The sequence below is a fragment of the Anomaloglossus baeobatrachus genome, chromosome 1 (genome assembly GCF_048569485.1).
Source record: "Anomaloglossus baeobatrachus isolate aAnoBae1 chromosome 1, aAnoBae1.hap1, whole genome shotgun sequence".
In the NCBI taxonomy this organism is placed as follows: Eukaryota; Metazoa; Chordata; class Amphibia; order Anura; family Aromobatidae; genus Anomaloglossus; species Anomaloglossus baeobatrachus.
In genome coordinates, this window is record NC_134353.1 from 658,725,557 (window position 1) to 658,741,402 (window position 15,846).

Below are 15,846 nucleotides of genomic sequence, written 5' to 3' on the forward strand. Positions count from 1 at the left end.
ACACCCGTCGGGGCTTGATCCTTCTCCCTCAGGACAAGGCGATCGCTCTTCAACGAGCGGTACGCTGCCTTCTACGTCCTCCGTCTCGCTTCATTCGATTCAGCATGAAAATGCTCGGCAGGATGGTGGCAGCTATGGAAGCAGTACCCTTTGCTCAACTGCACCTCCGCCCACTGCAGCTAGCCCTTCTGGCGGCCTGGGACAAGAACCCCTTCTCCCTGGACAGACATCTTCACCTGACGCCTTCAGTCAGGTACGCACTCCGCTGGTGACTTCAGGCGTCATACCTATCGAAGGGGAGATCTTTTCTCCCAGTGAACTGGCTGGTCCTGACCACGGACGCCAGCCTCCTAGGCTGGGGAGCAGTGTACCGGCACCACACTGCTCAAGGACGTTGGACGTCCCAGGAGTCTTTCCTACCCATCAACATCCTGGAACTCTGCGCGATCTTCCTCGCGCTCAGAGCGTTCTGCCCTCTGCTAGCGGGTCGTCAAATTCGAGTCCAATCGGACAATGCAACAGCTGTAGCCTATATCAATCGGCAGGGGGGCACCCGCAGCAAAGCGGCTTATCTCGAGGCCCACAAGATCCTCAGCTGGGCCGAATCGTCGGGATCAGTGATATCAGCGGTACACATACCGGGGGGTAGAGAACTGGGCAGCAGACTTTCTAAGTTGCCAAGGCCTGGCCGCCGGAGAATGGTCTCTCCACCCAGATGTGTTTCTACACATCTGCACTCGCTGGGGCACACCAGACGTGGACCTAATGGCATCAAGGTTGAACACGCAAAGGTATCCGCGTTCATAGCCAGGTCACGCGACCCGCAGTCCCATCGGCGCGGATGCTCTAGTCTGCTCCTGGCACCAATTCCACCTGCCTTACATATTTCCACCTCTACCCCTGCTGCCGCGGATAATCAGGAAGATCAAGGCAGAGGGAGTCCCGGTGATACTGATAGCACCGGACTGGCCCAGGCACGCCTGGTACGCCGAATTAGTACAAATGCTCACAGACGCACCGTTGCGCCTTCCAGACATCCCAGACTTGCTGACCCAAGGGCCCATTTCCCATCAGAACTCCAGAGCCCTGAAGCTGACGGCATGGCCATTGAGACCTGGGTATTAACAAGTGCGGGATTCTCCCCCGCGGTTATTGCCACCATGATCAGCGCCCGAAAGCCTGCTTCATCCCGCATTTACCACCGTACGTGGAAAATCTTCCTTTCATGGTGCAGGGAAACTATCGTCCAGCCTATGCCTCTGGCCATCCCCAGAATTCTCGACTTTCTACAGTCTGGGTTGCAAGCGGGGTTGGCTCTCAGTTCCCTTAAAGGGCATTTCTCAGCACTCTCAATCTTCTACCAATGCCGCCTGGTTCAAAAACCTCAAGTCAAGACCTTCCTCCAGGGCGTTTCCCATCTAGTTCCCCCGTACAAACGGCCGCTGGAACCATGGGACCTCAACCTCGTTTTGGACGGTCTCCAGAGGTCTCCCTTTGAACCCCTCAAGGAATCCTCCCTTGCTCTTCTGTCCTGGAAGGTAACATTCCTGGTGGCAATTATGTCCATCAGACGGGTTTCGGAGCTAGCAGCACTCTCTTGCCGCGAGCCTTTTCTGATCTTTCACCAGGACAAGGTGGTTCTGCGCCCCCTTCCGGATTTCCTTCCAAAGGTTCTTACCCCGTTTCATTTGAACGAGGAAATTTGTTCTGCCTGCCTTTTTGTCCACATCCGGTTCATAGGGTGGAAAGGTCTCTGCATTCGTTAGACCTCGTCAGAGCTCTCAGATATTACATATCCAGGACAGCCCCCTTTAGGAAAACGGACTCTTTGTTCGTCATTCCTGAGGGGCCTAAGAAGGGACAGGCAGCTTCAAAGGCGACACTGGCTCGCTGGATTCGCTCTGCGTTCCAGGAAGTCTACCGCTTGCAACTCAAGCCCATTCCTAGTGGGCTGCGGGCTCATTCCACACGAGCAGTTGGCGCTTCGTGGGCCATTCAGCATCAGGCTTCAGTGGAACAGGTGTGTAAGGCTGCGACCTGGTCTAGCCTACATACGTTTTCAAAGCATTACAGAGTCCATACCCAGGTTTCAACTGAGGCAAATCTGGGTAGGAAAATTCTGCAAATGGCAGTAGAGCACCTCTCTCAGTAGGCGCTCCAGGCTGTCTGGGACTGGTTCCTAGTCCTTGGGTTGTGTTGTCTTCTTTTATGTTTCCCACCCATGGACTGCTTTAGGACGTCCCATGGTCCTGTGTCCCCCAATGAGGCGTCAGAGAAAAACGGATGTTTGTGTACTCACCGTAAAATCGTTTTCTCTTAGCCATCATTTGGGGACACAGCACCCACCCCGTTGCCCTGTTGGGCCTTGGTTCTCTCAGTACCTTATTTGCTTATGACTCTTCTTTTCTCATGTTCCTCTGTTGAGAAGTTTTTACTGGTTTTTTTTTTTTTCTCCTACTGCTTGTGTACTAAAACTGAGGTTGCCTGGCCCGGCCAGGGGGTGTACACTGCAGAGGAGGAGCGATGCTTTTGCATCTACTTAGTGTCCTCCTATGGATAGGCAGCATAACACCCATGGTCCTGTGTCCCCCAATGATGGCTAAGAGAAAACGATTTTACGGTGAGTACACAAAAATCCGTTTTTCTTCGGCGCTCCATTGGGAGACCCAGACGATTGGGTGTATAGCTACTGCCTCCGGAGGCCACACAAAGTATTACACTAAAAAGTGTAAGGCCCCTCCCCTTCTGCATATACACCCCCCGTGGGATCACGGGCTCCTCAGTTTTATGCTTTGTGCGAAGGAGGTCAGACATCCACGCATAGCTCTACTGTTTAGTCAGCAGCAGCTGCTGACTATGTCGGATGGAAGAAAAGAGGGCCCATACAAGGGCCCCCAGCATGCTCCCTTCTCACCCCACTTTTGTCGGCGGTGTTTGTTAAGGTTGAGGTACCCATTGCGGGTACGGAGGCTGGAGCCCACATGCTGCTTTCCTTCCCCATCCCCCTGAGGGCTCTGGGTGAAGTGGGATCTTACCGGCCTCCAGGCTCTGAGGCCGGGCTCCATCCACAGACCCGGAGATCCTGCTGGAATGGAGCGGAGTATCGTCAGGGACAAGGCCCTGCAACGTTAAGGTACTCTGTGTCCCCGTACAGACCACGCACACACACACCAGCATGCTGGGTGTGTTAGTGCGCCGGGGACAACAGCGCTGCGCGCTGGGGCTATACTCACTGCAGCTTAGCTGAGTGAGTTAATGTGTGGGAAACTGCCGCGCCGGCCGCTGCTAGAAGCTGCGGCGCGGATGAGACTTGTGGTGCGCCGGGGACTTCCGCGCTGACCGTGCTTTTACGACGGCAGCGCTTATAAATCGAGTCCCCGGCTTTTGCGGCCTAGTTTCGTTTCCTTCCCGCCCCCGGGCCTGCCAGTCAGGGAAGGGGCGGGACGCTGTACAATGGTCAGCACCGAGGGCTGGAGTCTTATTTACATACTCCAGCCCCCTCACTGGGCACAGTGGGACGCCAGTTTCCCGCTCTTTGTCTGGGGCACGCCCACGGCCCGCCCCTCTTCACAGGACGCTGGCAGCCATTCCTGCATGCAGTCTAAGCTGGAGAACGGACACAGGCTCTGGGAGACCCGGTCAAGGGATTCTGGCGACCACACACCCGCTTAAGCGGGCGGTAAGCAGCACCTTGGTGCTGACCCCACTAGTGCCACAGTGTTTTGTGTACTTTATGCTTGTACCTATATTGGCACTGTACGGTCGCTTCTTGGCTATATACCCCTGGATTGCTCTGAGGAGACAACAGCATGTCGTCCGCAGAAAAGCAAGGGTGCCAAGGCACAGGCTTTCTATGCTGTCTGTACCGCATGTGAGGCTGTTTTACCGGCAGGTTCCACTAACCCCCATTGGGTAGAGTCTCTGCTAGTGGTGGCCCAGAGAGAGACACCTGTGAAACTGTCCAGAGGACAGAGTTTGCAGTTTTTTGCGGATAAAATGTCTGGGACTATGACCAAGATTCTAGAAACTTGCAGTCCAGGCCGGTGACTCAGACAATGGGCACTGTTGAACAATGCCCCCCGGTCTCCCTCAGTTGGAACTAATACGTGCTCCAAGGGGGTCCCATACATCCCAGGCTGAAGGCTCTGCACGGACGACAGTCCCAGTCAGCCTAAGCGAGCTCGCTGGGAGAGACCCTCGACTTCACACACTGGTCAGGGTCTCAGCGAGAGGATTCTCTGTATGATGAGGCAGAGGTAGCTGATCAGGATTCTGATCCTGAGACCGCTTTCAATCTGGATGCTCCTAATAGTGACGCCATGGTGAACGATCTCATAGCGTCCATCAATAGACTGGTGGATATTTCTCCCTCAGCCCCTCCAGTGGAGGAGTCAGCTTCGCAGCAGGAGAAATTCCATTTCAGGTATCCCAAGCGTAAATTCAGTACTTTTTGGGCCACTCTGACTTCAGAGAAGCAGTCCAGAAACACCACGCTTATCCAGACAAGCGTTTCTCCATACGTCTCTAGGATACACGTTATCCCTTTCCCCCTGACGTGGTCAAGCGCTGGACCCAGTGTCCAAAGGTGGATCCCCCAATCTCCAGGCTTGCGGCTAGATCCATAGTTGCAGTGGAAGATGGGACTTCACTTAAAGATGCCATTGACAGACAGATGGACCTCTGGTTGAAATCTGTCTATGAAGCTATCGGCGTGTCGTTTGCTCCGGCATTCGCAGCCGTATGGGCGCTCCAAGCTATTTCAGCTGGTCTTGCGCAGGTGGACACCGTCACACGTACATCTGTGCCGCAGATGGCGTCCTTAACCTCGCATATGTTTGCATTGCGACTTACGCGATTAATGCTGTCCTGGACTCTACGAGCCGTACGTCAGTGGCGTCCGCCAACTCCGTGGTTTTTACGCAGAGCCTTGTGGTTAAGGGAATGGAAGGCAGATTCTGCTTCCAAAAAGTGTTTAACCAGTTTGCCATTATCTGGTGTCAGACTGTTTGGTGAGCGATTGGATGAAATCATTAAACAGTCCAAGGGTAAGGATTCTTCCTTACACCAGCCCAGATCAAACAAAACCCAACAGAGGAAAGGACAGTCGAGGTTTCGGTCCTTTCCAGGCTCGGGCAGGTCCCAGTTTTCCTCGTCCATAAGGACTCAAAAGGCTCAGAGGGGCTCAGATTCCTGGCGGGCTCAATCACGCCCAAAGAAGGCAGCCGGAGGAACCGCTACCAAGGCGGTTTCCTCATGACTTTCAGCCCTCTCTCTCCGCATCCGCGGTCGGTGGCAGACTCTCCCGCTTTGGCGACATTTAGCTGCCACAGGTCAAAAACCGGTGGGTGAGAGACATTTTGTCTCACGTGTACAGGATAGAGTTCTGTGCTCGTCCTCCGGCTCGATTCTTCAGAACTTCCCCACCTCCCGACCGAGCCGATGCTCTTCTGCAGGCAGATGGAGTGGTAATCCCTGTTCCTCTGCAGGAACAAGGTCACGGTTTTTACTCCAATCTGGTTGTGGTGCCAAAAAAGGACGGCTCTTTCCGTTCCGTTCTGGACCTATAACTGCTCAACACATAAAAACCAGGCGGTTCCGGATGGAATCCCTCCGCTCCGTCATTGCCTCAATGTCTCAAGGAGATTTCCTAGCACCAATAGACATCAGGATGCTTATCTCCACGTGCCGATTGCTCCAGAGCACCAGCGTTTGCTACGATTCGTTATAGAAGACGAGCATCTTCAGTTCGTAGCCCTGCCCTTCGGTCTGGCGACAGCCCCACGGGTTTTCACCAAGGTCATGACAGCAGTGGTAGCAGTCCTGCACTCTCAGGGTCACTCTGTGATCCCTTACTTGGACGATCTACTTCTCAAGGCACCCTCTCAAGAGGCATGCCAACACGGCCTGAACGTTGCGCTGGAGACTCTCCAGAGTTTCGGGTGGATCATCAACTTTTCAAAGTTAATTCTGACCCCGACCCAATCGCTGACATATCTTGGCATGGAGTTTCATACTCTCTCAGCGATAGTGAAGCTTCCGCTGGACAAACAGCGTTCACTACAGACGGGGGTGCAGTCTCTCCTTCAAGGCCAGTCACACCCCTTAAGACGCCTCATGCACTTCTTAGCGAAGATGGTAGCAGCAATGGAGGCAGTCCCTTTCGCGCAGTTTCATCTGCGTCCACTGCAATGGGACATTCTCCGCCAATGGGATGGGAAGTCGACGTCCCTAGACAGGAACGTCTCCCTTTCTCAGACGGTCAAGGACTCTCTTCAGTGGTGGCTTCTTCCCACCTCATTGTCAAAAGGAAAGTCCTTCCTACCCCCATCCTGGGCGGTGGTCACGACAGGCGCGAGTCTGTCAGGGTGGGGAGCAGTCTTTCTCCACCACAGGGCTCAGGGTACGTGGACTCAGCAAGAGTCCACCCTTCAGATCAATGTTCTGGAAATCTGGGCAGTGTATCTTGCCCTGCAAGCCTTCCAGCAGTGGCTGGAAGGCAAACAGATCCGAATTCAGTCGGACAACTCCACAGCGGTGGCATACATCAACCACCAAGGCGGAACACGCAGTCGGCAAGCCTCCCAGGCAGTCCGGCGGATTCTGATGTGGGTGGAAGACAGAGCATCCACCATATCCGCAGTTCACATCCCGGGCGTAGAAAACTGGGAAGCAGACTTCCTCAGTCGCCAGGGTATGGACGCAGGGGAATGGTCTCTGCACCCGGACGTGTTTCAGGAAATCTGTAGCCGCTGGGGGATGCCGGACGTCGACCTAATGGCGTCTCGGCACAACAACAAGGTCCCGATTTTCATGGCGCGGTCTCACGATCAAAGAGCTCTGGCGGCAGGCGCCTTAGTTCGGGATGGGTCGCAGTTCCAGCTACCCTATGTGTTTCCCCCTCTGGCACTGTTGCCCAGAGTGCTACGCAAGATCAGCTCCGATTGCCGCCGCGCCATCCTCGTCGCCCCAGACTGGCCGAGGAGGTCGTGGTACCCGGATCTGTGGCATCTCACGGTCGGCCAACCGTGGGCACTACCAGACCGGCCAGACTTACTGTCCCAAGGGCCGTTTTTCTGTCTGAATTCTACGGCCCTGAACCTGACTGTGTGGCCATTGAGTCCTGGATCCTAGCGTCTTCAGGATTATCTCAAGACGTCATTGCCACCATGAGACGGGCTAGGAAGCCGACGTCTGCCAAGATCTACCACAGGACGTGGAAGATATTCTTATCTTGGTGCTCTGCTCAGGGAGTGTCTCCCTGGCCATTTGCATTGCCTACTTTTCTTTCCTTCCTGCAATCTGGTTTGGAAAAAGGTTTGTCGCTCGGCTCCCTTAAAGGACAAGTCCCAGCGCTGTCTGTATTCTTTCAGAAGCGCCTAGCACGACTTCCTCAGGTACGCACGTTCCTGCAGGGGGTTTGTCACATTGTCCCTCCGTACAAGAGGCCGTTAGACCCATGGGATCTGAACAGGGTACTAATTGCTCTCCAGAAGCCGTCCTTCGAGCCTCTGAGGGATGTTTCACTTTCTCGACTTTCACAGAAAGTGGCCTTTCTGGTAGCGGTCACATCTCTTCGGAGAGTGTCCGAACTAGCAGCGCGGTCAGCCAAAGCTCCCTTCCTGGTGTTTCACCAAGACAAGGTAGTGCTGCGCCCGATTCCGGAGTTTCTCCCTAAGGTGGTATCCCCCTTTCATCTCAATCAGGATATCTCCTTACCTTCCTTTTGTCCTCATCCAGTTCATCGATATGAAATGGATTTGCATTTGTTGGATCTGGTGAGAGCACTCAGAATCTACATTTCCCGCACGGCGCCCCTGCGCCGCTCGGATGCACTCTTTGTACTTGACTCTGGTCAGCGTAAAGGGTCGCAGGCTTCCAAATCCACCCTGGCTCGATGGATCAAGGAACCAATTCTTGAAGCCTACCGTTCTGCTGGGCTTCCGGTTCCATCAGGGCTGAAGGCCCATTCTACCAGAGCCGTGGGTGCGTCCTGGGCATTACGGCACCAGGCTACGGCTCAGCAGGTGTGCCAGGCAGCTACCTGGTCGAGTCTGCACACTTTCACCAAGCATTATCAGGTGCATACCTACGCTTAGGCGGATGCCAGCCTAGGTAGAAGAGTCCTGCAGGCGGCGGTTGCCTCCATGTAGGGAAGGGCTGTTTTACGGCCCTAACTTGAGGTATTAATTTACCCACCCAGGGACTGCTTTTGGACGTCCCAATCGTCTGGGTCTCCCAATGGAGCGCCGAAGAAGAAGGGAATTTTGTTACTTACCGTAAATTCCTTTTCTTCTAGCTCCAATTGGGAGACCCAGCACCCGCCCTGTTTCCTTCGGGATTTTTGTTTTTTTCGGGTACACATGTTGTTCATGTTGAATGGTTTCAGTTCTCCGATGTTCCTTCGGATTGAATTTGTTTAACCAGTTATTGGCTTTCCTCCTTCTTGCTTTTGCACTAAAACTGAGGAGCCCGTGATCCCACGGGGGGTGTATATGCAGAAGGGGAGGGGCCTTACACTTTTTAGTGTAATACTTTGTGTGGCCTCCGGAGGCAGTAGCTATACACCCAATCGTCTGGGTCTCCCAATTGGAGCTAGAAGAAAAGGAATTTACGGTAAGTAACAAAATTCCCTTCTTTTTTTTTAAATTGGGCACTACATTGCGACCCATAATCCTTTGGTAATCATGATGCCTTGTACACAGTAAAGGCACCCAGTGCCAGAGGCAGCAAAACAACGTAAAAAGATCATTGATCCTCCATCATACATGACTGTAGGTACTTTATTTTTTATTTTTTTTTGTAGACTTCATTCTGTTTTTGGTAAACATTAGAGTGATATGCTTTTCCAAAAAGCTCTGTCTTGATTTCATCTGTCCACAAGACACTTTCCCAGAAGGATTTTGGCTTCCTCATGTACATTTTGGCAACCTGCAGTCTATCTTTTTTATGCCTCTGTCTGCCATAGAGTTTCATTTCATTCAAATGAAATGACAGTTCGCACTGACACTGATTCCCCCTGAGTCTGCTGGACAGTTTGAATTTCTTTGGAACTTGATTGTGGCTGCTTATCCAACATCCGGACTATCCTGTGTTGCAACCTTTCATTATTTATTCTCTGCCGTCCACGTCCAGGGAGATTAGCTTTTGTACCGTGAACAAAGGAACATCAAGATCTCTGGAGATGGATTTGTAACCTTGAGATTGTTGATATCTTTCAACAATTTTGGTTCTCAAGTCCTCAGACAGTTCTATTTTTCTCTTTTTGTTCTCCATTTCTAGTGTGACACAGACACATAATGGAAAGATTGAGTCAACTTCTCTCTTTTTATCTGGTTTCAGGTGTGATTTTCATATTGCCCACACCTGTTACTTTCAACAGGTGAGATTGCTTCAAGCATGTGATGCTCATTCAAAGTTGTTTACTCACAATTATGGAAAGGTGTCAACAATTTTGTCTTGGCCATTTTCAAGGATTTATGTGAAATTATGTCAAATTTTGCTTTTTTTTCCCTTTTTGTTGTTTCAATAAACACAAAGGAAATAAACGTGCATATGACAAAACGTGTAATTGCAATATTTTTCTGGAAGAAATACTTCATTTTCTGGAACAATTTCAATGGTGCCAACACTTTCGGCCATTACTACACTGTAAATGATGACATTGCTTTAAGCTCATACTTTATTAATGGTTGCTACAATCTAGTTGTTTCCTAGCGTGTGAGTTTAATGCTGAGCTGGTTACTTCACAGATGCTGTCAGCAACAAGCTGCAGGCCAGCAATGTCTTCACAGTGGCTCGGCGTACGGTGGAAGGTCAGGACATGTTGTACCAGTCTGTAAAGCTCACAAATGGCATTTGGTTGCTGGCAGAACTGCGGATGCAGCCTGGAAGCCCTAGCTGTGCAGTAAGTACCTATCCCCTTACTATCTGGTTTTGACATTGATTTAAAGTGACTGATTAATTGTTATTTCTTTAAATCAGCCTTTGCTTTTAAGTGAAATCCACCGTTATATTTCCTGGCTGCTGTAATACTGATTTATATTGAGTTTTATCAAATATTCATACCCTCAGCTCTTTTCCTATAAGGGCAGTAATTACATTCTCTTAGTCAACACTGATGGACTTTAGTGTGCATGGTTATCATGAGGCTCAATGCTCCGATCACACTGTAAAGCATTTGCTAAATACCAACTAACACGTCATGTATTTCTTTTACTGATAAGTGCAGCCAAAAAACATGGATAAGACAGTTATACACTAGCTTAGGAAAAAAGGCTGATTCTTTTACTTAATGAATGTAACAGATCAGTTCTCATGTAAAAAAAGGTTTCCCATGAAAACTACATTTCGTTGAGATGTCAGTTTTTTATCTGACATTTTATAGCAAAAGATGGAAAGAAATGTAGAGACGTCTGAATTCAGCTTAAGGCTAAGTTCACATCTGTTAACCCCTTCACGACTGAGTATGTACTGCTATGTCCTAAATCATAAAGGGGTAATCGCCGCCAGCTGCTGTGGTGAGCCGGCAGCGATTCCTGCACATGTCTGCTGATTTGAACAGCAGACATGTATCTTACCGGTGCAGGTGGATCCGCGATCCTCCCGCACCTGTTAGCAACTTAGATCATGCTGTCAAAATGATTTACATGGCCACGGAAGGGAAATCTCCTTTCCTCGCCACCATTGGAGGCCCTGTGACTCGATCATGGGGAGTCGATGGTTGCCATGGTAGCCGCAACCCAGGACAGGCCAGCACTACATGACAGAGGTTATACCAAACAGCTCCTCTAACGAATTACAAGGGGAAGACAGCACACGAGTCTCCACTGCATTATAATGACCTTACAGGATTAAGGAAAGACTTTCCAAATCCCTCACCAGATATTCATTTAAGGGTGCTTTACATGCTGCGACATCGCTAGCAATCTCGTTAGTGATGTAACACGCCAGATCGCATATACGATTTGCCGAGATCGCACATGTGACCGGCGCTACAAAAATGACCTTTGTGTGATCTCTGCAAATCTTATCTGCGATCTGGTGTGTCACATCGCTAACGAGATCGCTAGCGATGTCGCAGCGTGTAAAGCACTCTTTATTATCTAAAAAACACGCTGAGATTGCTGACTACTTTGGTGCTAATCCCCACTTAATATATTCTCTTCAAAAAAATCCTAGGAGTGACTAGTGAACAAGGCCTAATAAAAGGCCAAAACATTTGTTCGGTCGCAAGACTCACAATAAAAGCACTATTTTTATTTCAACTTCTTGAGAGTGCAGTGATTTGTATTGTCTGGACTTTGAGTTTACTCAGTTCACTGGCACCTCAAAATATTTATTACAGTGTGCATGCCTAAAAAAAATTTTTTGTAACAGGAACTCTGCATTTCTGCTGATCAGAGCTGTTGATCCTTGTAGTCCCCTAGGGGGACTAGGAAAATACAAAAAAAAATTAAAAGTTTTAAAAAATAAATAAAAAACCTAAAAATTCAAATCACCACCCCATTCAAGATTAAATGGTTAAAAAAATACACACATTTTGTATCTCAGTGTTCAGAAATGCCCGGTCTATCAAAATATAAAATCAATTAACCTGATTCGTAAATGGCGTAGCAGAAAAAAAAAATTCCAAACTCCAAATTTACGTTTTTTTGGGTTGTCGCAAATTTTGCACAAAATGCAATAACAAGCGATCAAAATGTAGCATCTGCGCAAAAATGATACCAGTAAAAAGTCAGCTTGAGACGCAAAAAATAAGTTATCACTGGGCCCCGTATCTCAAAAAAGTCAAACCGCTACGGATCATGGAAAATGGCTCAAAAAGTGTGCCACTTTTTATGAATAAACGTCTGATTTTTATTTTTTTTTAACCCCTTAGATAAAAGTAAATCTATACATGTTTGGTAGCTATGAACTTGTACCGACCTGAGGCATCTTACTGACATGTCAGTTTTACCATATAGCGAACATGGTGAATAAAATATCCCCAAAACAATTGTGCAATCGCACTTTTTTTCAATTTTTCCGTACTTGAATTTTTGCCATTTTCCAGTACACTATTTGGTAAAACTCAGTTTTATTTTAACCCCTTCAGCCTTTCTTCCGAGAGCCGTAACTTTTTTATTTTTCCATCAATCTTGCCATATGAGGGCATGTTTTTTGCGGGACAAGTTGTACTTTTAAATGAAACCATAAGTTTTACCATATGGTGTACTGGAAAACAGCAAAAAAAAATTCCAAGTGTAGAAAAACTGTAAAAAAAAAAGTGTTGGCACAATAGTTTTTCGGATGTTTTATTCACTGTGTTCACTATATGATAAAACTGATGTGTGGGTATGATGCCTGAGGTCGGTGTGAGTTTGTAGACACCAAACATGTATAGGTTTACTTATATCTAAGGGGTTAAAAAAAATTCACAAGCTTGTCCAATAAAAGTGGCATACATTTTGCACCATTTTCCAAAACCCGTAGAGTTCTCATTTTTTGGGATCTATGGCTCAGTGATGGCTTATTTTTTGCATCTCGAGCTGACGTTTCTAATGGTACCATTTTTGCGCAGATGCTACGTTTTGATCGCCTGTTATTATATTTTGCGTAACACTTGTGGCGACCAAAAAACGTAATTTTGGCGTTTGGAATTTTTTTCCCACTACGCCGTTTACCAATCAGATTAATTGATTTTATATTTTGATAGAATTGCCATTTCTGAACACGGCGATACCAAATATGTGTATATTTATTTTTTAACCCTTTAATTTTCAATGGGGGTAAAGGGGGGGTGATTTGAACTTTTAGGTTTTTTATTTTTTTAAAACTTCTTTTTTTTTACTTTTTTTTTAACTTTATTTTACTAATCCCCCTAGGGGGCTATAGCAATCAGCAATCCGATGGCTCTTATCTATCTGCTGATCACAGCTATACAGCTGTAAACAGCAGGTACAGTCACTTCCTGTTTCCCTCTGCTCCGGAAACGTCATAGCTGCAGGCGTCATCACATGACCCTGTGCTACGATGGCAACCACCGAAAGTCATGTGATCACTCACGTGACTTCCGGTGGGAGCGGCGGTAAGTGAAAATCTTCACCGCGTGTATATACATCTCCCTGCCAGACTTTGGCAGTGAGATGTAAGGGGTTAATGTTACGGGTGGAATGCGATTCCACTCGTAACATGTAGGCACACATGTCAGCTGTTGAAAACAGCTGATATGTGTGCCAATCCACGCCGTCTGCCCGCGGCAGGGGGTGGGGCTTAACGGGACACGCTCCATGACGGATATATCTGTCCATGGTCTTGAAGGGGTTAAAGTAAAACTTGTCCCGCAAAAAAATCAAGCCCTCACATGCTTATATTGACGGAAAAATAAAAGTTACGGTTAGAAGGGAGGCAGAAAACAAAAATTTAAAAGCGCCCGGGGGTGAAGGGGTAGTCCATGAAGTCCATGATGTATGGATTGACCGCGGGTCTCCTGACCAAAACTCCGCAGCCACTTACATAGACCATGTTTCACAGATGTCTGTATGTATTGTCCTTCACAGGTAATAGCAGGATTTTATTTGCAATTTTTCTTTCCATCAAAATTCTAACCAGCCAGCTTCGAAAAATCTTCCTAACTCTATAGGAGTTCGTTGAAAAATTCATAATTTGCAAAGTCCCATTTACATAAGCCGATGATGGGGCCTGATCATTGCACCATGTCAGTCGTCAATCCAAACAATGGCTTATGTCATTTGATGGCATCTTTTATGTAGACATAACAATAATCATTGTTGACTTCACAGAGATGTGCTGCTGACAATAATGAATCTGTACGGCGATGAATAGTCGTTTGTCTGCACTTTCTGCTGATGATCACTACATGTAGAAGGAAGAAACAAGCAGCCACCAACTGTCGTCAATTGGTACAGATTGTCTGAGCTTATTAAGAGAAAAAAAAATGATTGTACAAAATTACACAATGTAAATCTAGTCTTCAAGGGGTTGTCCAGTCACCATATATTGATGACCTTTTTTCCAGGATAGGTCATCATTTTAAGATCTGTAGGAATCCAACAAGTGTCACCCTCAATGATCCCCCTGTTACACGCCACTGCCGGTATTCCAGAACAGCTTCTATTCTGATACCAATCGAATACTGATGACCTATACTAGGGAAAGGCCATTAATATGTTGTGATCGTCAACTCCCTTCACTTTGTAGAAATGTCATATATGATATAATGCTAGTATTAAGCCTTAAGGTACCGTCACACATAACGAGATCGCTGCTGAGTCACGGTTTCTGTGACGCAGTAGCGATCCAGTTAGCGATCTTGTTATGTGTGACATCTACCAGCGATCAGGCCCCTGCTGTGAGATCTTTAGTCGTTGCAGAATGGTCCAGGCCATTTTCATCAAAGGCGATGTCCTGCTGGGCAGGACACATCGCTGTGTTAGACACTGTGTGACAGGGTCACAGTAACTGCTGAGATCGTTATACAGGTCGCTACTGCGACCTGTATCGTTCCTGCATCGTTGGTAAGGTCTGACTGTGTGACATCTCACCAGCGACTTCCCTGCGACTTACCAGCGATCCCTATCAGGTCGCATCGTTTTCGAGATCGCTGGTAAGTCGTTGTGTGTGACTGGGCCTTTAGTTACAACCTACATTTACAATTCTGCATCCTTCATAGCTGTAATCTTCCGTCATGCTTGACTTGTTGATGTTTTCTGTGATTATATGGACTCTGAGTACTGTATAGAGTTCATTGTCTCAAAATTATCTGTTAACAGCTATCTTTGAAGTGCCGGGCCCCTGAAGTAGCACCATTCATCTTCCAAGCCCTTGAAGTAGTGCTGAAGAACTGAGCCATCCTCTCTACCAGCTGTATGACGATCACCATCCTTCCTGTATGAAGACTGGGCTTACGGGAAAAGAGGCCTTGTGCGCATGAGTCTGCTACTTTTCTAATCGGGATAAATGAACATGGACCAAATAATGAATAGTGTTGATTTTATTCTCTTACTCCCAAAGTTGCTCCTGATTCTGCCTTCATTTTAAACCCTTTGCTATCACGTGGACGGCACAGGGGTTAAACTGTGCACTACTCCTGCGAGTGTGTGGGTAGATCTACCCCTTTTTACAGTAGATGCTGTATTGGTTCTGCTGGCTCCAGTTAATTTAAAAAATAAAGAACTTGGATAAAAATGTATATAATAAAACTTTGATATGTGTGAGCCTCACCTTTTCTGATTTATTCTCCATGAGACAGTCCCGTGTATGTACTGGAGAACTTTAAAGGGAAGTGGTCATCCGAAAATGACCTATTGTTTACATCATGCTTTTGTGTTCAATATTTTTGTTTTTGTTTAATATTTGGCTTTTTTTCCCCCTATATCACAATCTGTATTAAAAATTGTAAAAAGAAAACTTGCAATGTTCACACTAGCCACTGTGGCTTCTTTAGATTCTGACTTTTTAATTTTTTCTTGAGGAACCAACACATCTGCATAATCCCAATAGTCGGCTGTGCAAAGGGTGTTGTGAAGGGGTGCAGAGTCGGTGTCATTTACTGTGATTGCATCCTGTGTTATCAGCTGTGTATAGATGTCTCCTGTCATTGTAATCCTGCCTCTGCTGATAAGAAAACTCCTGTAAAAACTTCCTGATAGGACAAGAGTCTAAAGGCCCCGTCACACTAAGCAACATCGCTGCTAACAAACAACTTTTGTGACGTAGCAGCGATGTTGCTAGTGATGTTGCTGTGTGTGACATCCAGCAACAACCTGGCCCCTGCTGTGAGGTCGTTGGTTGTTGCTGAATGTCCTGGGCCATTTTTTAGTTGTTGTTGTCCCGCTGTGAAGCACA

At 47.8% G+C, this 15,846-nt stretch overlaps 1 protein-coding gene across 1 annotated transcript in view; it reads left to right on the plus strand.

The window, feature by feature from the left end:
* AP1B1 (adaptor related protein complex 1 subunit beta 1) overlaps window positions 1–15,221 on the plus strand; it is a 108,676-nt gene extending 93,455 nt beyond the window's left edge. Inside the window, exons 21-22 of the mRNA XM_075319978.1 lie at window positions 9,750–9,904; window positions 14,772–15,221. Coding sequence (XP_075176093.1) covers window positions 9,750–9,904; window positions 14,772–14,846 — 230 coding nt within the window. The 3' untranslated portion in view covers window positions 14,847–15,221. The remainder of the gene's footprint in view (window positions 1–9,749; window positions 9,905–14,771) is intronic.
* The last annotated feature ends 625 nt before the right edge of the window (window positions 15,222–15,846 follow it).